Genomic DNA, 25,636 nt, shown 5'->3' with positions numbered 1-25,636 from the left:
TGATCCGAGCCATGGGACACGATGATGGCTTGCTTCGAATGTAAGAATCTGAACCGTAGCGGATACGATGATCCGAGCCACGGGACACAATGATGGCTTGCTGTGAATGTAAGAATCTGAGCCGTAGCAGATACGATGATCCGAGCCACCTCAACCAGTAGCAAGGTGTGAAAGCAAAATTTGAAAAATGGTTACTTTATTTGGAAAAAGCACTTAGGGTAAGGTCCTGATGTTAATGAATGAATCCCCTTGTATTTGGGATTTGTTGCTCCTGTTTCAAAATAAATCAATGTGTGTCTTGGGTCAGCTGCCCCAGCTTCCAAGTAAATCGATGTGCGCTTTGGATCAACTTCCCTAACTCAGATATTAGCATAATAGGAACCTCTCAATCAAAGATGTCAAATAATCATTAGAAAGTTTATTCAACAAGACAAGTGTGAAGGGTGCTCTATTGCTGCTTGTTATGTTAGAATGCAATGATATACTGCTATATGCATGCATGTTGCTAATTTTATTATTTTTTATTTTTGTGCAATGCATGATGATGCATGAAAATTTGGGTAATGCATGAAATGTGTGGTAATGCGTGAAATGCCTGGTAATGCATGACAATGCATGACATGTATGGTAATGTGTGAAATGTAGGGTAATGCATGAAATGCATGAGATGTATGATAATGCATGAAAGACATGACAATGCATGAGAAGCATGGTAATGTATGAAATGTAGGGTAATGCATGAAATGCATGAAATTTAGGCAATGCATGAAATTTGGGCAATGCATGTCATGTAGAGTAATGCATGACAATGTATGAAATGTAGGTAATCTATGCAATGCATGGCAATGCATGAAATTTAGGTAATGCAGAACAACGCATGAATCTTTTCTCCCAACGCGCATGTGATCAATAACCTCATTTTGATCTGTGCATTAAATTTTTCGCATTTGAATGGATCTGTAACTGATCTTGGTTCAATCTTTTTGATTCATCCGGTCATGGAAGTGATTAACTCAGCTCAAATGAAAATCACAAAATCTACCCCATTTGAATGGATCTATAGCTGATCTTGACCCTGATGTCATATTCCAATATGATAAGAAGGCGCTTGAATGGGTCTTACTGAAACTTAACTCGAAATTTTCCCTAGTTAAATTTATCTACTACTGATCTTGACTTGATCTATTGTTGGATTCTTCTTAAATAAGAAGATCTCTAAAACCTGACATAACATTTGCCCCAGTTAGGCTGCTATTTCTCCACAGGTATCTTCTTTATAGAAACTACTGGTGATTTTGAAACTCTTTGACTATCCTTCCTCGTGATTGGGCAAAGGATTCCCCTGGACTCCCGGTTGCTTGTCATCAAAAGCTAACCATCTCGCATCTCTTAATGATTACACCTTATGCTTAAAGGCCCAACATCGGTCAATAATATGACTAGGAGAGTTAGCATGGTACTCACAACGAACCCCAGGATCATACCACTATAGAGGAGGGTTCGTAACGGGCATCCCAGAGATTGCAGATACCATCCTCCTTTCCCGCAGCTACGGAAATAATTCGGCATATGTCATGGGAATGGGGTCCACCTATCGGAAGTTTCTAGGTAAATTCTTGTCCCGTGCTTGCTGATTCGGCGGGGTTGGTGTGAGCCTAGGAGCCATGAATTGGGTCCTCACGCCCTTGTGCACTGTCTGATTTACTGCATGCTCAAAACCAAAGTTTCTCTTGGGCCATTGGTTCCCACCTCTGGTGTATTGATTCTTCCAATTAAATGGCTCCTATATCATTTGTGCTTCTTCCTCCTTCCTATTAGTCCACATTTTGCTCAGACCAGTTTCTGCGCCACTATCCTTGACTAGACCTACCTTGATATCGCCTTCAATTCTCCCTCCCGTAGCCACAATATCCATAAAATCATGGGAAGTTGCTCCCCGAAGATGCGTGCGGTAGGGGTCTTTTAATGTGTGCTTACGAACAAAGAGATGGCCTCTCGATCACTCACCAGGGGATCCACCTGGATCGACATATCCCTCCACCTATAAGCATATTCTCTGAACGTTTAGGTGGATTTCTTCTCCATTTCTTGTAGAGTCATTCGATCAGGTGCCATCTCCATCACATGGCGGTAGTGAGTGACAAAGGCATTGGCTAAGTCCTTCCAAGTGCGGATCCGAGCCTTGTCTTGCTGAATGTACCAACGGATAGCAGATCTAGTCAAACTGCTTTGAAAAAAGTGCATCATTAGTTTTTCATCCTCTGAGTAAGCTGTCATTGCTTGGAAGTACATCACTAAATGCGTTCGAGGACACCAGGTCCCATCAAACTTTTCAAAGTCTGGCATGTTGAACTTTGGTGGTAGGGTGACTTTTGGCACCGAGAAAAGGTCATTTGGATTAATGGAATCGAAAGTAGTAAATCCTTCCATTGGTTTCATGCGCTCTTCCAGGACGTCACAGCAACACTCGGCCTCAGATTTGTTTATCCCCATATCAGAAGGTACTAACAGAGGAGTTCCTACCACTGGGAAATCCTATGCTGGAACAGCAGCAATGAAAGGGGTCATATTCGGTAGTGGACCCCCCATAACACCAGGTGGTGGAGCTGATGTTTACCCATGATCTGGGGTGAACCTTGGAGGATGAGTGGGATCCACATCTACCTCGGGATCAACCTGCATTGTCTTTCCTTTTTTTCATCAGCAACTCTAGAACCTTACTTATTTTATCATTTATCTCTTTTTGTCCCTGTTCTAGACCCAGGACTCTGTTTTCCAATTATTCACTCATTTCTCTTGCGCTTCTCTTGGTATTTTATCGATGCGTAGTAGTCTTAATTGTTGCTTTATGTTACTCAATTAGCTTCTTTGGTTAGGAGCTGAAAACCAAAAATTTCCTTTTTAGAACCATGAATGCACGATCATCTACTACATGAGTGAATGCCTTTTTGATGCATGAACAGGGGATGCAATAGGTGTTTATGCATGGACGTAACTTAGTGCACTTATACATATAAATAGAGATATGAACATGTATGCAACTTATCGCGCATGACTTTGTGTGAAATTATACATGAATACATGAATGCAATGTAACATAAATAACTACTTTGCTAGAATTCTGAAAAAATCCCACTAATGAAAGATTTAAAGATTAACACGACCATTGACGGGCCACAATTTCATTTCAAATCTTCCCTCAACCATTCATTTCTTTGTTGATGGTCCATGTACCTTAAATCCTATGAAGGGTCAAATTATGATTTGAGTTTGGGGTTGAACTAGGCTAGTAAATCCACTAGATCTATTCAATGTAGGTTTATGGACTTTAATGTGTACTTGGACCTCAAGTATTTTAAAATATGGGCTTCAAGCTATTTCGTGATGGGATCAGATCCTAGTTGAAAAGGGATTGGGCTTGGATTGCTTAAAAAATGTTAGCCTGAATTTGTCGCTAATAACGTCGAGGCCCACTTTTGAAATCTGGGTTTGACCCTTTTGAAAATCAGGCTTGGGCCGAGTTTTTGTTTAGGAAAAGGTCGGGCCTATGCTTGTGGTTTTTTTTTTTTTTTTGAAAAAATTGGATCCAAGTTATTTGAAATGGGTATGACCGACCCATATTTAAAAATTCTTGGGCCAAGTGCTTCATTTTTTAAAGGATGGGTCATGGTCTCATTATTAGGCTTTTTCATAATACTGGTTAAGTAGTATGTATGTCTAAAACGGATGCCAACTGCATGATATAATACAAAGTATCTCGCAACATATATACAACATGCTATACGTGGAGAAAGATGTGGCTCCTATCCCAACCCAGGGTAGGTAAGTATATACAGGGTTCTTCATGGCTCTATCCTAATTAAAGAAAACTATATACAAGTATGTGTGGGTAGACTCTAATCCCTATTGACAAAAAGGTTTCCAATCTAACCTCCATCCTCACCCAAAAAAGATTTGGACATAGTTTAAACTGAGTAGGGTGGTTCGCAGGTCTCATCAAGCTTAAGCTACGAAGGGACAAACGCTATTACACCCCTATCTAACCCTAATAGGTAAAGCTCGTGTATGGAGCGTGAAAGTGTATGAATTCAAATTTACCCTAATCCCGTTACCCCACATGCATGTCACATGCTTATTCTAACACCCATGGAAACAAATATTTACATTAAAGTAAGGATATTTTCAAACATGGAAACTATTAAATCAAGAATATTTACAAATATAGTAACAAACATTCCCATTAAGTCAAGTATATTTGCATATATAGGGACTAAATACATTAATTAAAGATATCTAGATACATGATAACTAAATATTCACAATAATACAGGACATCTAGCTACATGGGAACTGAATATTTACATTAATAAAGAGTATCTACCTATATGGAAACCAAATATTTGCATTAATTAAGGGTATCTATCTATATGGAAACCAAATATTTACATTAATTAATGATATCTACCTGTATGGGAACTAAATATTCACATTAATAAAGGGTATCTACATATATGGGAACATAATTTCACACTAACTAATGATATCTACCTATATGGAAACGAAATATTCACATTAATTAAGGGTATCTACCTATATGGAAGCCAAATATTTATATTAATTAAGATGTCTACCTATACGGAAATTAACTGCTCTCATTAATCCTTGATATCTACATATATGGGAATATTTTACGACTATTAACTCTAAGATATCTACAACTATGGAAACAAATATATTTACAAATTCAAACAGGTTATAATTTTAACAAATTACTTTATTCAAATATAGGGGTATTTTATTTACAAAATAAAGTGGAATAATTAAAAGACTTAATAAATTTAAATTGGGATAATTCCTAATTAATTTTGGCTCAACTCACAAAAGCCCCCAGTGGAGTCACCAGGCTGTCGCGACGTCCCGGAGCGCGTGTGCCTCGGGGTGGGGAAATAAAAATATGTGATTTAATATTTTCAGGAAAAACGGTGTAATGTCGGAGTCGCTACTAACATTTTAGTATGGTTAGAACACATGATTACTACTCCGTTAAGGGTAGAATGAGTCTACGTTACTAGAGTTGGGTTCGGGAGTTCGGTTACGCGAGGGGAAGGTACGAGCACCCTTTACGCGCTCGTTCTTACGAATGACACCTAATTAATTTGGGATTATCCCTAAGTTAATCTAATAAGTCCTTCAAATTACTCATCTATTAGTGGATTTACAAATATACATATAATATAAATAAATAAATAAATCATACAAAAATATATGTAATATATATATTCCCTCATAACTAAAGGTACGTGAAGCCCAAAAGCTCATACACTCGCATTAAAATCATAGGGATGAAAATCAAGAAAATATATTATAAAATAAGTACTATAGCACATATAAGGCCAAATAACGAAAATACTAAAAATAGTGATAATAATATTAATAATGATAGGAATGATAATATTAATAAATAATACTAGTAATAATAATACCAATGTTAACAATAATAATTATAAATGCCATAGTGATAACAACAATAGTAATGATGATAATAATAATAATAAATAACAATAATAGTAATAATAATAAATAATACAATAATGATAATAATGATAATAATAGTAATAATAACAATAATATTAATGGTAATAATAATAATATTGTTAATTAATAATAATAATAATAATAATAATAATAATAATAATAACAATAGTCGTAATGATAACAATATTAGTAAAATAATAATAATAATAATAATAATAATAATAATAATAATAATATGCATATGCATATTTTAATAATAGGACGGGAAATTATGGAAATAAATCAAATCAAAAATTAATGTACAATCCTAAAAATTAATATGCTACATATGAAATAAACACTCAATATATAAAATAATAATAACCCCACATATGAACCTTAATTATAACAAAAAACCTAAACGCAAAATAATCAACACATATTATAATAGTAATAAATACATGACAATACGGGAAGAACGAACAAACAGAACTTTAACAATAATATACAATATCAAAGTTCACTCACACATACAATAAAAGCTCAAGCTTTAAATATTAGAACCCACTTATACACATTTTGATAATATTACAAGATAAATATATAATAAAACTCAAAATTCTATAATGAATATAATATGAGCATAATATTGAGAAACACATATAATAACACTAATAATAACCATACACAAAATCACACACCACCCAAGCGTAAATCATTAAAAAACTATCCTTAGATATTAACATCAAAGCAAAATCAGAAAATAAATGTCTATATATAGATGCCTGTAAGAATAAACAATCATTTCAATATGACAGAATATACTAAAATAAACAAGGATGTACAATAAAAAAACATACATGTGTGTGCAGGGAACAGAGACAACAGTATTGTGCGTGCGTGTGTGTGTGTGTGTGTGCCAAAAACTCCTAGCAAGGTGCTGTGTGCGAGTGTGTGCAGAGTTATGGTTCACCGCCGGGGACGAAGGTGGCTTCGGGTTGTTGCAGTAGAGTTGCAGAGGGAGAGGCGCGTGAGGGAGCGAACGACGGTGGTGGCGTAGCGGCTGCTGCTGGTTATGGTAGCCAGAGTTGGAGGGGCTGGAGTTGGGGAGGCCCGCCGGTGCTGGTTCGTGAGAGGATAGAGGTTGCTGCCGGCTGTGATGACGAGCGACGGCGACGACGACGGCAGAGGGTTGACGATGAAGAAGGCAGTGGGGTGGTGATGTCGAGGCCGGAGGAGCCGTGGACGTTGGTGAAAGGGAAGGAGTTGCAGAAGCTGGCCGTGGAGCAGCTGCAACTGGATCTGGGCCGTGGCTGCTGCTGTGTGTGTACTTGGGGCAGAGGAGGCTACGTTGACGGTTGCAGCAGATGGAGATGGAGGCTGGGCGTGAGGAAGCTGGTCCTGGGCTGCGGGAGAGAGAGTGAGAGAAAAGGATAGTAAGATGTGCAGTGGCCGTGAAGAAGAAGAAGAAGAAGGTGGAAAAAAGTTTTTTTTTTTATTGGTTTTTCTGGCTGCGCGCCCCCACCCCCCCCCCCCCCCCCCCTCCCCCTGTGTGCATGTGTGTGAGCCTATATATAGGCTCTTGGTCCCCAAACCCTAAAACTAATAATAATAATAATAATAATAGCACAATAATAGAAATAATAAAGTAATAATAATAATAAATGAAAATAACAACAACAATAATAATAATAATAGAAAAAATAATAAAAATATTAATAATATATGAAAATAATAATAATAATAATAATAATAATAATAATAGAAATAATAAAGTAATAATAATAATAATAGAAATAATAAAGTAATAATATATGAAAATAACAACAATAATAATAATAATAATAATAATAACAATAGTAATATAAAAATAATAAAAATAGTAATAATATACGAAAATAATATTAATAACAATAATAATAATAATAAATAATGATAAAAAATAGTAATAATAATAATAATAGCAAAATAATAATAATAATAATAATAATAATAATAATAATAATAATAATGTATCTGACCCTGGGCAAAAGTAGGGTGTCTACAAGTTTCAAATTAAGTATTACCAAGTTTGCGTCAGGTCTGGAAAAATTATTTCATGGGTTAAACCTCCAGTAGGGTGGATAAAACTTAAATGTGATGAAAACTGTAGAGGCAATCCGAGTATTTCAGGAGATGGAGGAATTATTTGGGATTGCCATGGCATGGCGAGAGCGGCTTTTTCAAGATATTTTGGCAATTGTACGAATAATTGTGTGAAATTAAAAGCAATCCATGAAGGAATTTGTTTGTGCAAACAACTGCATCATTTTAATGTGATTTTTGAAAGTGACTTAAGAATTGTAGTTGATTGGTTTCGGTAAGGTAGATGTACTTTGTGGTATCTTTGAGATTTTTGGAAGGAGCTCGTAACAAAGTTAGAAGGAGTGAACTTCATGGTGATACATCAATACCGGGAATGTAATAGTACAGTTGATTTTCTTGTTAAAGAAGAAGAAACAGGAAACAATGTAATTTACGAAAAACAACATATTTTACCACGTTATCTGAAAGATATACTTCAAATGGATAGGTTGGGTCTCACTTCTGTTCGTCGTTAGTTCAAATCTAGAGTTTTATTTGGTGGATTTTGATTTTTTAAGGTTTTTTTTTTTTTTGTGTTTTTATCTAGGCCTTTTTCTTAGTTAGCTTTGTTTAAAACTTTTGTCCTGATTTGCTTGGTTCTTGGTGTTATTTTTGGAAGGGTTTTATTTTATTTATCTATAATCTCCCTTTTTCTTATCTTGTAATCACGGTATTCTTTCGCCAAAAGTGAGGACATATTATTAAATAATAGGAGGCGCCTCCCTCTTTAAAAAATATATATAAAAAAAAAAGGTCAAATGCATCATATATTTATTATTTTACTTTTATATAGTAGTGAACTGCAACTTTAACATTTTAGCACAAGCTAATACAAAGCACATAGCAAATGTGTGCATCCAAAGTTACAATTCCAAAGTGGTTTTTCCACTACTCAAGCACCCATCATTGGAGCCACCACTATGGGGCTCCTCACTTGGCGGTTTCCACCCTTCTCCACCCAAATAAGCCAACCAAATGAAACACTCCCATTCATAGGGCTATGGTACCTTACGGTCAAGGTATAATTACATTTCTCATACATTTTTTTAAAAACAAGTGTTTGTGGCAACACTGTGATTATGGAATTATGTGGAGGAATCACCTTAGCTGTATAAGTCACTTGCCCTGAGCCCACATTGGTTACAATCCTTTGAAAATTTTGAACTAATGTTGTTGATCTTGATGACTTTCTGTTATACAAGGCGATAAATGATGGGTAATTGAGATCAGAATTAGGACTCGAGCAATTGTAACTACTTGATCTGGTAATTGTTGTGATTTGATTCTTGGTAAAATTTGTGGAGCAAAGGAGATTAATATAGTCTTGACGAGTGACGTCATATATAAGTCCTGGATCTAGCGCTTGGTTGGGATTAACCTGACCAGATCCCATGACTAGAGGTGATGCGAAAGCAAGATTAGTATCGCCAAGGTCCATAATAGGTTGGAAAGTATTATCAAAAGGATTCGCAGTAGTGATCATGGCAGAGCGAATGGCTGCTGTGGTCCATTCAGGGTGTGCTACTCGTAGGAGCGCAGCCACAGCTGAAGCATGAGGACAGGCCATGGATGTCCCAGTCAATATGTTATAATCACTGAACAATTCCCAACTTTGTGCAATTCGAGTTGTACGAACATTTGGAACCCAAGCAGCCAAAACAGTCGTTCCCGGAGCCATTATATCCGGTTTCAAGACATAAGGATAACTTAGGGAGGGGCCTCTTGAAGTGTAAGAAGAAGCAGCTGGGGCACGTTTTGTCCCCAAAAATGTCTCTTGAAACTTCATGTTGATTATTGCATTCTCAGTAGTTGTGGCGTATTTGATGACAGTGGGTGCATCGTTCGGGCTAATCACAATGCCAGGACAAGGAAAGAAGTTAAACTGAGAAAGTGTAACATCACTACTGACAAATATTGCAGCAGGCACTCCTGATGCAGCAACATGCTCTAATTGGTCATTGGGAGATGTATTTTTGTACTCTTCACAAATGATGGCGGCATTTTTAGGAACATTAGATAACAAAACTGAGGAATTGCATGCTGACAAAGCCTTGTCATATATCAAAGGCCAGTCAACAACCACAGCGTTTGCAGGGAACAGGGTCCATCCGGCAATAGTCACCTTGTTTCCTAGTTTTAGTGTTCCGGCAAATCGTCGATCGATGGAGCCTGCAGCAACAGTCAAGACCCAAGGGATTGCATTGTCTAAGGTTCCGAGGGCTGGCCCCGTATTTCCTGCAGCGGCTGACACAAACACCCCTTTCTCCATGGCCCCGAAGGAAGCTATTGCAACCGGGTCCTCATACAACGCTAGATGAGCCAAACCTAATGATAAAGAAATCACGTCAACACCATCAACCACAGCTTGATCTATAGCCGCAACAATATCAGATGCGTAGCTCTTTTCCCAAAGTGCCTTGTACATGGCGACTCTTGCATGTGGGGCAATTCCTCTTGCTGTTCCGTATGCATAACCAAAGAATGACACACTTGGCACATAGCTCCCGGCAGCTATAGAGGATGTGTGCGTCCCATGCCCAACTATGTCTCTAGGCGAGTTCATAGGGATCTTAAAACGTGGGTTCGCGGCCATAACTCCTTTGTTAAAGTATCGGGCTCCTATGAGCTTTAAGTTACACATAGAGGAATTGAAGTCCTCTCCTTCTTGGCATATCCCCTTCCACCTGGCTGGAACTCTAGGCATACCACAGTCCGTGAAGCTCTGGCTCTCAGGCCAAACCCCAGTGTCAACAACACCGATGATGGCATCCTCTCCATAATTTGAAACTGGCCAAAGACCAGTGAAATTGTTGAGAGAGAGGAATTCAGATGTGTGAGTCGTGTCAAGAGTGATAGTCTTATCACTGTAGGCTGATACAAATCCTGTAAACTTCTTTAGTGCCTCTAGTTCTTCAATAGAAAGAACTGCACTAAAGCCGTGAAGGACAGTATGGTAGGTATAGACAAGGGTGGGCCTAGATTGAGGGATGTACGAGGAGTTGGTCTCCTCGAAAGGCATTGCCCTTGAAATAGAATTAAGGATAGAGGAGTACCAATGGTGGTTAGCTTCGAAGACCTTGGGCATGAGAGATTCATCCATATGCACAATATATGTGGACCTAGACTTCCTTGGCATTGACCCAACGTGGGAAGAAAGCAAGATAAATGCAAGGAAGAATATTAATAAAGGATGAACCTTATTCATAATACTCCCCATTCTTTCTTTAACAATTGCAAGAAAATGATCAAGGACTAACCTCTTTATATATCTTTATTACTGGTAATGAAAGAACAAAGAACAATAACTTTGTGTTTGTTGTGGGGACCCCAAAAATCTCTTTAACAACCCGTAAGATCCGGGGAGTTTTTTTTCTTTTTTTTTTGCTTCGACTTCAGTCAGAGAATATATATATATATATATATATATATATATATATATATATTTTTTCACCCTACCTATGCAAGGCTAAAATTTAATAAATAATATGACTTTATACAAATCCAAATATAAGACTTGAAAGAGTAAGACTCTATTTGAATGTAAACAATTTGTTTGAATTAGTTTTTTTTTTTAAGAAAGAAAGAAATTAAATTAAGATAGAAAAAAAAAGAAATTAAATTAAGATGGAAATCTAGTTTTATTATATTTTCTTTGTAAATAAAGTTCTATTGAAAATTAGTTATTAAAAAATTTTAAATATTAAATTTTCATGATGTGTAAAATCTAAAGATTGTTTACTAATTCACTATCTATATATTTCAATTCCTCGATGACTAAATATGAAAACGTAAGTTGTTCGATGTGACTTAAAAATTTTATTTGAGAAAATAGAAATGAAAAAAAATAAGAAAATTGTGTTTATGTATTTTCTGCTTATTTAATTAACTATTTTAAGAATAGAAAATTGTCTTAATATGACTACAATTAATAAAACTCAAAGACTAATGACATAAAAATTCAAATTTACATTCGCAATCGATGAAATATTTCATCTTTCTATTTCACTTTCTATAATAATTGAATATAAAAATTGAAGCTCCTTTTATTTTTATTCTTTTTAAGTGTTTTCGACTTTTAAATTGTGCTAAACGGAAACTATGCACTTAGACACTTTCTTCTCTTTTCTTTTCTTTTTTTATTTTATTAAAAGCCTCTACTAGACTTAGGCAAAAATTTGTCCCACTATATAAAAACGTGAATATGCAGACAAATGTTCAATGTCCATGTGCATGACGTGGGGGATTTTCATTATTTTGTTTTTGCTTTTTTTGGTTTCCTTCTCTCTCTCTCTCTCTCTCTCTAGAACCCTCCCACTTTTTAAATTTATAAAGACTATAAAAGTAATCCTTGAAATTTGAGTTTATTACTCTCTCTCTCTCTCTAGAACCCTCCCACTTTTTTAATTTATAAAGACTATAAAAATAATCCTTGAAATTTGAGTTTATTACTCTCTCTCTCTCTCTCTCTCTCTCTCTCTCTCTAGAACCCTCCCACTTTTTTAATTTATAAAGACTATAAAAATAATCCTTGAAATTTGAGTTTTTTACTCTCTCTCTCTCTCTCTCTCTCTCTCTAGAACCCTCCCACTTTTTTAATTTATAAAAACTATAAAAGTAATCCTTGAAATTTGAGTTTATTACTCTCTCTCTCTCTCTCTCTCTCTCTCTCTCTCTAGAACCCTCCCACTTTTTTAATTTAGAAAGACTATAAAAGTAATCATTGAAATTTGAGTTTATTACTAAAATAAACCTTCTATTAGTTTAATAAATTTAGTGAAAAAAAAAATTTATCCTTAAGAAAATAATAGTTCTATCTTCTTAATCGATTTTGAGAAATAAATTCTTAAAAATGATATTACCTTAATAAATTAAGTACTATTAAGTGCAACATGTTTTAAAAATTAAAACTATAAGAGAATTGAACATTCAACGATAGTTATGATCAATCAATTGGTAATCTGCATAAGCATAACAACAAATAATTAAATTATTATTTTAAAAAATTAAAATGTAAAAAAATAAATAATATTATTAATTCATAAAAAAATACTTAGATAATTATATTGTTTCAAAATATTTGTCATATACATTTCATGTGAGTTAAATAGCTAAATATATCTTTAAAAAATAAAATATAATTTTGAAATCAATTCGGATTGACTAGCTAGTTGTTCGAATTGAGAATTTTTTTCAGACCTAATTGAATGTTATATATTTAATAATATTACAACTTGAATAAAATTATAAAATTTTGGTAAATTATCTCAAATAAAGGTCAATCAATCAATATAAATTTGAGTTTTCTTTATTCATTTAGCATTCATATTTTACACATAGAAGAACTAACATTATATTTTATAGCTTTAGTTTTTAAAATCTAATTTTTAAATTTTTTAAACACCATATTTGATAGATTACTTGAATTTAAAAATATTGAACTACATTTTATTTATTTTATGATGTGTGTAGTTGTTAAATTTTTATCAAATTAAGTAACATCTAAGATACACTTTGTAGCATTGTATTACTAAGTACTCATTGAAGGCGTGAAGGGTTCTCTGTTTTCTATTGATAAGAATTTATTGGAAGAGTTTCAAGTGAAATTGATAACACTAAAGGTTATAACTCCTCGAAAATTTGTCTAGGAAAAGCCTCCTGTAGGTTGGTTGAAGCTAAATATTGATGGCTCTTGTAGAGGAAATTTAGGTTCTTGTGGTGGTGGTAGTATCAACCACGACTCATCAGGTAGTATTAAGGCCGCTTTCTCTGAAAAGTTTGAGTCGGGTACTATTAATGGAGCAGAGTTGCGGGCTCTTACTAGTAGTGTCTGGCTCTGTAAAGAGTTGGATATCAGAATATTTTTATTGAAAGCATCTCATAATTGGTGGTGAGAGGGATCACATCCGGAATTTGCTCTTTCCGGTACTCATGGGACTTATTGGGAATTGTTAGAGGAGGAGCTACAATGCCTTCAATTCTCTATAAAGCACCAATTTAGAAAAGGTAATCAGGTGGCAGATTACTTAGCCAAGGCGAGGGAGGCAAAATGAGGTGATAATTTATAGGCGATGTGCTGCCGAGTAAAATGAGAGGTCTAATTCGTATGGATAAGATGAGTATTCCAAGCCATCATTTTTGAATGTCATCATTTGATTCTCCTATGTTTTCCTCAGATTTTTTTTTTTTTTTTTGCAAGTATTTGTCATCAGTTTACAGGTATTTTGTTAACTGTTTGTGTTTGTTTTGTTTTGATTCATATGAGCTTGTTTAATTTGTTTTAGTTAGATAATGGTATGGGTTTTGTTAGGCTTGTATTAGTTTTGTTGCCTATGATGGTTTTTGCTTGTTTATTTGTAAATCCCTTTTGGCATGTTTGTAACCACGGTTTTCCTCCACCATAAGTGAGAGCTATTAATAAAGTTAGGATTTTCTTAAAAAAAATTAAAAAATATATAAAAATAACAATAATAAAATAATACTCACCAACTTTCTAGAATTTATATTTATTGGAATTTAAAAAAATATAAATGTCTATATCTAATTTAATTAGTCAAAATAAAATAAATTTAATTATGATTTTTATTTTAATTATTTATAAACCTTAAAAATGCATGAATATCTGCAATTAATTTAATTGGTCAAAATTAAATGAATTAATGGCTAATTATCTCAATGGGCTCATTCAGCTTTAATCATTGCCTATAAGTTACTCTTTATGACCTTTATCAAGGGGACCTTGGGAAAAAAAATTGAGATACAAAAACCATACATTAATCTAGTTTTCGCTCTACAGCAATTTTTGCAATCGAGAAATATCAACAAATTTAAGATTGTACTTATACAATTCATTTTTTATTCAAACATTCATCATTCGTGATCAAACTTACGCTCATGAAGATTGGACACAAGTCCATATTCCAACGTAGTTAAAATTTTCATCTAGAAGGTCCAGGCTCTCTTATTCAAGAATATGCTCCTCAAGCCCTCAAACAAAACAATTCACTTTCAAAGAGAATAAACTAGAGGAATTTTTAATTCTTTATAGTAAAAATCCATAAAGATTGTACAAATTATTTTATTCAGTACAAATATCAATATTTGTGTAGAATTTTTTTGACTTAATTTCAAAACAAAAATTAAGCCTTTACAAATTTCTAGGACTTTCAATGGGACAACTTTGCCTCTCATCTTTTTCCTTCACAACAAATTTTCAATTCCATTTCATCAAATTCAATGGCTTCAATAAAGAATAAGGGCAACATGAATGTTACTTCTACCTTTGTAGCTTTTACATCTATGGGTGATGATAACAACACCATTAACAACTTGACTTTTGTCGGTCCACTCACACGTAGCAAATCAAGGGCTCTTGGTCTGTATGGTCCTCAACAAGTAAAGGACACCAAGTCAAAGACATATAATAACACTTGATCTCCTTGTCGAAAAGATGTCGAAGATGAAGATTTCTCTCTCTGAACAATCTAAGAATGGGAATAAAACACCAATTCATATGTTAAAAGAATACTCCTATGATATTGTATAGTCTATATCGTTTCTCAAAAACCTTATGGAAGAGATCTATCCCACCCAATTGAACATTCCCTCATTTGCTAACATCATTCTTGTCATGGTGACTGATACTGCCACTATAGAAGAGAAGATTGCGGAAATAGATATAGAGATCTGACTTCTTTCCAAAATGGTTGAAGACAAAGATTTTCAAATTGCCCCACTCATGAACAAATTGGAGACACAATATGGTGAATCAAGCCAAGATCTATAATTTTTTTTCCTAATTTCACTCCCAACAATGTTGTTAATAAAAATCAAGCCAAGGAGAAGGAAATCTTAGAAGCTTCTCAAGTGACTCACTTCACTTTAGTTGGCTCGTTATTTAATCAATAACTATAGGACATGATAACAAACACAATTCGGCCATAGTATGTCCGTCTATCTCAAAGTTTCCTTATGTATTCAAAATCTTGCACAAAATGAATTAATAATGTAGACACCCCAATTTTAATTAGGTTTTTTTGAGAAAACCTAGCGTAATAAGAAGTCGACTTTGTATCCCAGGAATGGGTGTCACACCTCGAACCCGAAAATTGGACCTAGGGGTGAAAATGTAATCTAACCAGTCCCTGTATCCGATAAAACATCCAAAGGCACAGTACAAAGGATGAGGTTTCGACCCCGTGGGGTTCTCAGGCACCCTAAACACATCCAAACACAATCGTATACGCAGCGAAAAAAGGTCATTCTATATATACATATGCAGTACCATACCAGAGTCTATACAAGAGCAGAACACGGCTCTATAAAAAATGTACAAACGGGTGCCCAAATACATCACAAAATGGCAACTCACCAAAAACACAGTCCTACCACTTACCCAAGTGCTAACCGCAGTACACCGACCACTACGCTCCTTACACCAGGACGTTAGTTCCGGTTACTCGAAGGACCTATAAAAATATACGTACAGTAGGGCTGAGACACCTCTTAGAAAGTAAGAACACAGGTTATATCGGTGTGTGGCATTTGAGTGTTATCATGATGCAACATACACGCAATTAAATGCAATCTAGTACTAGTTTTACACAATGCATACACAAACACATACACATGATCAGAAATCCTGGTGTTGTCACACCCTTTGGCCCGAAGCCGACCCGCTACATATAGCGTTGGCCCATAGCCAACCCGCAAATAGGGTGCCATCGGCACATGGCTAGTCCCCGACTCCTATGGCATCGTACCGGCGCTAACTAGTGGATCCACACCCTTCGGCCTAATCTGCTGGTATATGCTCACGCCCTCGAATATAGAGTCGAACACTCTTGCTTACGTGGCAGGCACTAAACACATGCCCTCAGATATAAAGCCAGACACTTTCAGTACCTGGAACAATTTGGCATTTCAACAGTCACACACACATGCATGCTCATATAACCCAAAAAAATCACACCCATTTGGTAATCTAAATCATTGTTTTCCAAAAAAATAAAGTTTAAACAAGTCAAGGTACGTCCATCCCAATAACACAGTATAAATCACCATATACATTTGGTTTTCAACAAAACCAGGGATACAGCTCGTCGCCCCCTTTTCCCAAAACTGTAACAATGAAAAACCCATAGTTTTTCCCGTTAGATCCCCCCAAATGAGTAGCTAAAATACACACAATACCGTGAACCACAGTTCCATTGAGTCTGATTTCAAAAATAACCAATATAAACACATTTCCCCTTACCTTTTCCCCGAATAGCAAATCCCGAACTCCAAGGGCCCTAAACAGCGAACCGAGTTCCAAAATTTACAAATCACAGTACAGAATATACTCACAAGATTGTTTCCTACAAAACTACCAGATCATAAATGAAAATCGAGCCTTACCTCGATTTTACGCCAAAACCCAAAAATCTCCGAAACGGGATTCCGATCCGTAGAACTTGTAAAGAATCCTTCCACGATCCTCATGGTAACTTTAGATTCACGATTCCAACAACGATCGGTGAAGAAATCTAGAGAGATAGAGAGTAAGGAGAGTTATAGAGAGAGAGAGAGAGAGATAGAATTTGAGTTTCTAATGGTTAAGAAATGAAAAATGATATTTATAGCCCTTTGACTCGGGCGAACTCATCGACGAGATGGTGTACTCGTCGACGAGGCTATAGTCCTCTCGTCGACGAGACAATGGATTCGTCGACGAATCCTGATGTCACCGGTTCCCTAAACTTCTCGGCTTCTCCTCGTCGACAAGTCTTTGAACTTCGTTGACAAGAGATACAAGGTTTTCGTCAACAAGCTCTGGCTTCGTCGATGAAACCTATTTAAATACCACTTTTACCCCTCTCTTATTTATTTAAACCCACTTATCATGGTTCGGGTTCTTACAATCTCCCCTCCTTACAAAACTTTCGTCCACAAAATTTGCCATCTCTCATTCATAGACTCATACATACAATCGAACACATATATTCCACTCTAGAGAAAAAGTGGCGACCACTACGGCGTAGCCCCATCATACACATACACATACATACCCTCACTTATGGCAACAGAATACCGTGGTTACATATACAACTGTCTCAGGAGTTCATAATACACACACTCCAGATGACCAATCACCTATCCCAACCCATAATAGGATCATGTACAACTACTCAAAACAACCGTGGATACTTCCTGTGTATTTTTGTTTCCAGTTCCCAAGAAGCTCCCTCAATCTCGTGGTTTCGCCACAATACCGTCACTAATGGTATCTCTTTGGTCCAAAGCTTCTGAACTTTACGGTCCAGAACCTGAACAGGTATCTCCTCATATGCTAAAGTATCCCCAATTTCGGACTTATCGTAACTAATAACATGTGAAGGATCCAACACGTACCTCTTCAACATGGATATGTGAAACACATCGTGGACCCTAGAAAGTGCTGGAGGTAATGCAATCATGTAGGCTACCAGACCCACTAGCTCAAGTACCTCAAATGGTCTGATATACCTCGGGCTTAGCTTGCTCTTCCTCCCAAATCTCATCACCCCTTTCATCGGAACAATATGCAGAAATACCTTACCTCCCACTTCGAACTCTAACTCACTGCGGTGAACATCTGCGTAACTCTTCTGCCGACTCTGAACTGATCTAATCCTCTCCCAGATCAAACCTTCCTTCTCTGACGCCTGTTGCACAAGTTCAGGTCATAACACCTGACATTCACGAACCTCATCCCAACACAAAGGAGATCGAAACCTCTGACAATACAAAGTCTCGAATGGTGTCATCTCGATACCAAACTGGAAGTTGTTATTATAAGCGAACTATACAAGTGGCATAAACTATATCCAGCTACCACTGAAGTCTTACACACAAGCTCGCAACATATCTTCCAATATCTGTATCGTCCTCTCTGACTGTCCATCCGTCTAGGGGTGGAACGTTGTACTGAAAGTAAGCTTCATCTCCAATGCCTCCTACAAGCTCATCCAGAATCAAGAAGTAAACCTTGGATCCCGATCTGATACTATGGACACCGATACTCTGTGCATTCTCACAATCGTATGCACATACAACTTCGCCAGCCTACTTAAAGGATAACTACCTTTCATCGGTATGAAATTAGCAAATTTCATCAATCTATCCACGGTCACCTAAATAGCATTTTGCCCGTGAAGTACTAGAGGTAATCCGGTCTCAAAATCCATGGAAATATGCTCCCACTTCCACACCGGAATAGGCAAAGGCTGCAACGGCCCTACCAGCCTTTGATGTTCAGCTTTCACCTGCTGACACGTCAGGCACTACTACACGAACTAAGCAATCTGCCTCTTCATACCAGACCACCAGAAAGTCTCGTGCAAGTCCCGATACATTTTTGTACTACCAGGATGTACCGTATACAAAGAACGACGCTCCTCCTCTAGAATCGTCCTTCTTATCTCATCATCATTTGAAACACACAACCTGGTCCCAAACCTCAACACACCTCCCTCAGAGATGTTAAATTCCGTAGCTAGTCCCTATTGTACCTTTTCCCTAACCTCTGCCAACTCTGCATTACTAGCCTGCGTGGCTTTTATACGCTCAAACAAAGTTGGCTGGATCACTAAGCTAGCAAAGAAGGCCTGATGATCACCAGTCACTAACTCCACTCCAAGGCTTCCTAGGTCTCGTCTGATATGATGCTAAGCTACAACCATAGATACAACCGCAGGTCCCGACTTCTGACTCAACCCATCAGCCACCACATTAGCCTTCCCCAGGTGATAACTAATCATGCAATCGTAGTCCTTAATCAACTTTAGCCACCACCTCTGCCTCATGCTCAACTCCTTTTATGTGAAGAAATACCTGAGACTCTTATGGTCAGTGAAGATCTCACACTGCACCCCATACAGATAGTGTCACCAGATCTTCAGTGCATATACCACAGCAGCCAATTCCAGATCATGTGTAGGGTAATTCTTCTCGTACTCTTTCAATTGCTAAGAAGCATACGCCACTACCTTACCTTGCAGCATAAGCACACATCCCAGGTCTTTCAGATACGCATCTCTATAAATCATAAACCCATCATCCCCCGAATGAATGGTTAACATTGGAGCAGTAACCAGCCGGTGCTTTAATTCTTGAAAACACCGCTCACAATCACTAGTCTAGTCAAACTATTCCCCCTTCCTGGTCAATTGTGTTAGAGGTCCAGAAAGTTTAGAGAAACCCTCTACGAACCGACGATAATAACCTACCAGTCCAAGAAAACTTCAAACCTCTTGCACACTCTTTGGCCTCACCCAGTCGACCACTGCTTCAATCTTTCTAGGATCAAGTGATATACCAATCACCAGTAACCACATGGCCTAAGAGTGCAATATGACTTAACCAGAATTCACACTTCTTCAGTTTAGCATACAGCTTCTTCTCCCACAGAATCTATAACACTAACCTCAAATGTTCCACGTGCTCTTCCGTACTCCTCAAGTGTACCATAATGCTACGAATCGATCAAGGTACTCATGGAAAACCCTGTTCATCAGATCCATGAACACCGCTGGAGCATTCGTCAAGCCAAAAAGCATGACCAAAAACTCGTAGTGGCCATATCTGGTTCAGAAAGCCGTCTTCGCTACATCCTCCGATTTGACCCTCACCTGATGATATACTAACCGCAAATCAATCTTCGAAAAGACCCGTGTCCCCTGCAACTGGTCAAAGAGATCATCTATACGCGGTAAAGGATAGCGATTCTTCACAGTTATCTTATTAATGTCACGGTAATCAATGCACATCCGCATCGACCCGTCTTTCTTCTTCACAAACAATACTAGAGCTCCCTAGGGAGAAACACTAAGTCGAATGAAACCCCTGTCTAGTAATTCCTGCAACTGCTCCTTCAAATCTCGAAATTATGCTAGAGCCATCCGGTACGGAACTTTAGAGATCGGTGCCTTGTTAGGCAACAACTTTATCATAAACTCCACCTCACGATCCGGAGGTAAACCGGGTAAATCATCTAGAAATACATCCGAAAACTCATTGACTACCCGAATGTCCTCAAGCCTCAACTTATTCCACGACGGTTCTTGCACACAAGCTAGGTACCCCTTACATCCGTCTAAGAGTAGCCTCCTCGCCTGTAGTACCGACAGAATCTGTGGCACTGGACGCACACACGATCCCACGAATTTGTACGCTTGCTCCCCAGGAAGTCTAAAAACTACCACCTTCCTACGACAGTCGATCACAGCATAATTGGAGAGCAACCAATCCATCCCCAGAATGACATCAAACCACGACATGTCATATACAACAAGATTTACCGGTAGTAGCTTTCCCTAAATTTCCACTGTGCAGTCTACTAACATCTTCTTACAGAAAGATACACTCCCAGATGGTGTAGTAACAAATAACACCTCATTTATATCTTGGGTTTCAGCCCCACATTGTCCAACAAAACTCACAGATGCAAAAGAAGGGGTTGCACCCGAATCAAATAAAACAGAAGCCTTATTCGAAAGCAATAATAAGGTACTTGCATTCTTAGCATCCTCAATGGTGCACTGAAATGAGGAATAGCTTCCCAAGAGGGGGGGTGAATTGGATTCTTTTTATATTTTAATGATTTTAAAACTTTTGATTTTAATAATCCAGAAAACAAGCTATATATGAACAATAACCACACTTAAGAATACTGAAATTTAAATTTACAAATCAATCAATGAAATCATGATAATTCAATCACTCAATCAAAATATATAAACTTTTGTTGATTTTCAGTAAACTCTTAGTATACACTTTACTTGATCAAGATTTCCGCAGATTAACCAACGTACTTCCCTTTTGGGTTTCCGCAAACAATTAATCAAAACGTACTTTCTTAATATCAAGTACCTTTGTTTCTTTCTCAATTTAGAACCTGCAACCTGCACTTATAAATCATATAACAATAGTAAGTAAAGAATGTAGAGCAAAGCAGAGAGAAAGAGACAAGAGTTTTTATGAGGTTCGGCTTCAACACAGCCTATGTCCTCGCCTTTGGCAAAACACCAAAGGATTCCACTATATCAGTTTCGTTACCTGGTGGAACAATACCAATTTACAACCACTCCTTCTGCTAGGCTAGAGCCTGCCTCTCCAAACAATAAACCCTTGTTTGGTCTAGCGATTCAACAACTTTGAATCATTTTAAGAATGATGATAATCAAATTATGTGTACAAAAGAGAACTCTTACTAGAGTAAATTTGTACAATGATCAACTCACTTATACTCCAAGGTAACTCAAATATAAGAAATTTGAAGCTCAATACTTAGTATGAATTACCAAATAATTTTTCAAAGAAAGAAAATGAAAGTTTCTGATTTTTGAAAGCTTTGCTTCAAAATATAAATCAATATCAGATCAGAAATTTAAGCTCGAAAGAGTTTTAGATTCTTTGATAGTTTTGAATACTTGAGATTGGTTGATCTAAAAACCTTTGAAAATTTGCTTTGATCTAAAATCCTTTGAATGTTGCTAGATCTGAAAACTTTAGATCTGAAAACTTTAGAAGATTTCTCAATTTCAAAACCCTTTGAATATTTCACCAATGTTCTCTCTTTTTAAAACTTCTGGAGATTAGGACTATTTATAGAGGTTTTAGAAGCCATCCATTACTCCCAAAGATTCCTAAAAATCATTTCGTGGTATTTTGAAAAAAGTATGTCAAAAAACATGGCTTAAAAAATCTTCCCGTTGAGAGATTTAATACCAACGTTCGAGTGGCAGTTGCCTGCCACGACTTGGCAGTCGCCAGTCCCAGAGCAACTCTCAACACAGTATGCTGGCAGTCGCCTGCCAAAACCAAGGCAGTCACCTGGCTTGTTCACGCAGGTGCCTGACAGGTTAGGCAATCACCTGTCTAGTTATTAACTTTCTGAAAAACTATTTTCTTAATGTGGCAGTCGCCTTGCCCTTCATAATTTCAAAAAGTTTTCTTTTCTTAAACCCTTTCTTTTCATTTGTTAAAAAAATATTCTTTTAGAGTATGAACATAAAAACATATTTTTGAATTTTTCATGAGCTTCAAACCACTTTATACTTGAGATTTAACTTTGAAGTACTTACATCTAGAATATCTTTAAAACAAATATAATTCGTTTAGTCTTCAAACTTGTTCTTCCATCATCTTTGTGGTTGCAATCTTTCCTTTGAGTTTTTCACAATATAACTTTGTTCTTCATGCTCTTTGTAATCCATGAGCTTTACTTTGTGTTCTTCAATAATTCTTTGTAATTCAGAAACTTCCTTATGCACTTTGAGCTTTCTTATTTTCCTGAAAACATTTAAACATATTAAACATATCATTTGATTTGTTATCATCAAAATAAGAATTGTAAGCCTTATTAGGCCAACAATCTCCCCCTTTTTGATGATGACAAATCGAGAGCAAAAATAATAAGATTTTAATATTCATGGCTCCCCCTATCAATAAGCATAATATATTTAAAGGTATAACTAATCCTTGAATAAACAATACATATAAGTACAAAGAAAATTCATCCATACTTAATTAAAATTCATCCATCCATTAAAATTTCACAAACACAAACCATAATACAAGTTTCCAAACCATAAGGTTTACAAACCATAAGTGAACCATAGCCATAAGGTTTACAAACCATAAGTGTTTCGTATTTTTGCACTCACAACTTCCTCTTAAACATTTCTCCCCCTTTGGACATCAATCAAAAAGGTGGAAGATAGACAAAAATAGAGAAATGCTGCAAGCCAAAGTACTAGTTTTAAAACACCAAAGATATCCTATCCGATAAAACTAGAATACATAAAACACATAAAAGTTATAGATAATAGCACATCAGTCAGAAGCTTCCATATTTTCACTTTCATCATCTCCTTCTTCTTGTTCTCCAGATTCATTATTTCCTTCCTCTTGTTCACTTTCATCTTCTCCTTCTCCTTGTTCTCCAGATTCATCCTCACTGGATGTTGTAGAACTGATACTTATAGGAGATTTTCCTTTAAAGGAACTGGCCAACTTTTGTTCAATCTTTTCAACTCGCTTATCAATTTGTGAACAATGAGCTTCTATGGATGTAACCTTCTCTTACAAAGTACCAAGGCCAGATTTCTTACCATCACTAGACGTCATATAATGGTTAAAAAATGGAACAAACCATGAAGGAGTATCTAGATCAGGCTGAACTGAAAGTGTTTGGGTGGAAGATGAAGAAGGTGGTGGTGCAGTTGAGACATTCCTATGTCCTTTATGGAACCACCCTTGAGGAGAATTTTTATAGCCCATACGTTTTAGAATGGTATCAGAAAAGATATCATAGTATGTCTTGCTAGTGAAGTTGAATGATGGTGTTAAAACATTAAAATAAGCGAAAACCATATTCAACACGGGGAGCATCAACTTTCATAATAATCCACTGAATGATCAAACTTGGAAGATCCATTTTCTTCCCTTTGAGAATGCACCACATTACAAAACAATCCAAAAATGAAATGTGATGGTGAGAACCAGACCGTGGTAAAATGTTGTTTGTAATGAGCTTGTGCAGAATGAGAGCTTTCAAACTAAGCTGCTTATAAAGTGGAGGATGGCCAAAGTTTACAGGAGTGTTAGTCATAACCAGAGGCAAAAACTCTTGTGGTGTAAAGCCTTGAGCCATAATACATTGCTTCTTGATAATATGAACCTCAAAATCCCCTGGCTTAATTCGAAGAATCTTGCCCAAAGATGTTGAAGTTAAATGGATATCTTTTCCAAGCAAGTTTGTTTTGATTCCATTTTCGTATCGCTCCATGTTTGCATAAAAAGTACGTACAACGTTGGGATAATAGCCTTTAGCTTGGTAGGTGATAAAATTATCCCATCCAATATTCTTGAAAAGTTCCATGATTTCGGGAAATTCTGAATTGAAGAACGTAACGTATAGAACCTTACCTAAAATTGATTCTACTGAAGCAATCTGATTTCGGTAAAGGTGCTTCACATGTGGAGTAACCAACCATTTCTCCACTTCATCGTTATTGATTCTTGTGGAAGATGAGGATCCCTTAACACCAACGGATTTTGAGTGAGGCATGTTTGAATGAAGAAGAAAATCAAGTAAACCCTAAGTTAAGTTTGGATTTTTGTGTGTAGAAAGGATTAGATTCTAGGTTGCAAGATGCTTTGAGCAGGGTTTGTGTATGGAAAGTGATGGAGACGAAGGGTTTTAGAGATAAAAATGAATGATCAGGCGCCTGGTGGGTTTTAAAATGACTTAAAATAGGGTTTTAAACCCAACCCGCCGCAAGGCAGTCGCCTGCTTGAATGTGGCACGTGCCTGTCTATGTGGAATTTTAAAGGATAGTAGCCAGGCAGTCACCTGGCACCTTGGTGTCAGTCGCTGGCCAACCAGAACAATGTTTAGCTTACTTCACGACTATGAAGCATGCCCAATTCTTTTCTTATAAATATGAATCTTTCTTCCGACAAAGGTTTTTTGAAAATATCTGCTAATTGATCATGTGTATTTACAAATTCCAGTACTATATCTTCGTTTTGCATATGATCTCTCAAGAAATGATGTCTTATGTCGATGTGTTTTGTTCTTTAGCGAGATACTAGATTTTTTTGAAATATTAATAGCACTTGTGTTGTCACATTTGATAGGGATAGTTTCATATTGTATTTGAAAATCTTTTAGTTGTTGTTAATGTTTGAGCACAACAACTTCCTGCAGCAATGTATTCTGCTTCTGCTGTGGATAATGCTACAGAGTTTTGTTTCTTTGAAGACCATGAAACTAAATAATATCCTAAAAAATGACATGGTCCACTTTTGCTTTTTCTATCTATTTTGCATCCAGCAAAGTCTGCATCGGAAAAACTAATCATTTCAAATTCAGATTCCTTTGGATACCATAATCCTAGTTCAAGTGTGCCTAAGAGATACCTAAGGATTCTTTTGACTGATATTTGGTGTGATTCCTTTGGAGCTGACTGAAATC

At 36.5% G+C, this 25,636-nt stretch overlaps 1 protein-coding gene across 1 annotated transcript; it reads right to left on the bottom strand.

Annotated features, from left to right (window-relative positions):
• Positions 1-8,530: 8,530 nt before the first annotated feature.
• Positions 8,531-24,727, bottom strand: LOC131164475 (subtilisin-like protease SBT3). Its single transcript, XM_058121689.1, has 3 exons — positions 24,160-24,727; positions 11,173-11,184; positions 8,531-10,815 (listed from the first exon to the last, which is right to left on the bottom strand). The coding sequence occupies exons 1-3, from the start codon at positions 24,725-24,727 to the stop codon at positions 8,531-8,533; spliced, it is 2,865 nt and encodes a 954-aa protein (XP_057977672.1).
• Between the last annotated feature and the right edge of the window lie 909 nt (positions 24,728-25,636).

This window comes from Malania oleifera, chromosome 9 (assembly GCF_029873635.1).
Source record: "Malania oleifera isolate guangnan ecotype guangnan chromosome 9, ASM2987363v1, whole genome shotgun sequence".
Classification (NCBI taxonomy): domain Eukaryota; kingdom Viridiplantae; phylum Streptophyta; class Magnoliopsida; order Santalales; family Ximeniaceae; genus Malania; species Malania oleifera.
This window is presented reverse-complemented; position numbering and strand designations above follow the sequence as displayed.

What these genes read in the sequence shown, in the direction of transcription:
- LOC131164475 (XM_058121689.1), bottom strand. Translation starts at nt 24,727, where the DNA reads ATGCCTCACTCAAAATCCGTTGGTGTTAAGGGATCCTCATCTTCCACA.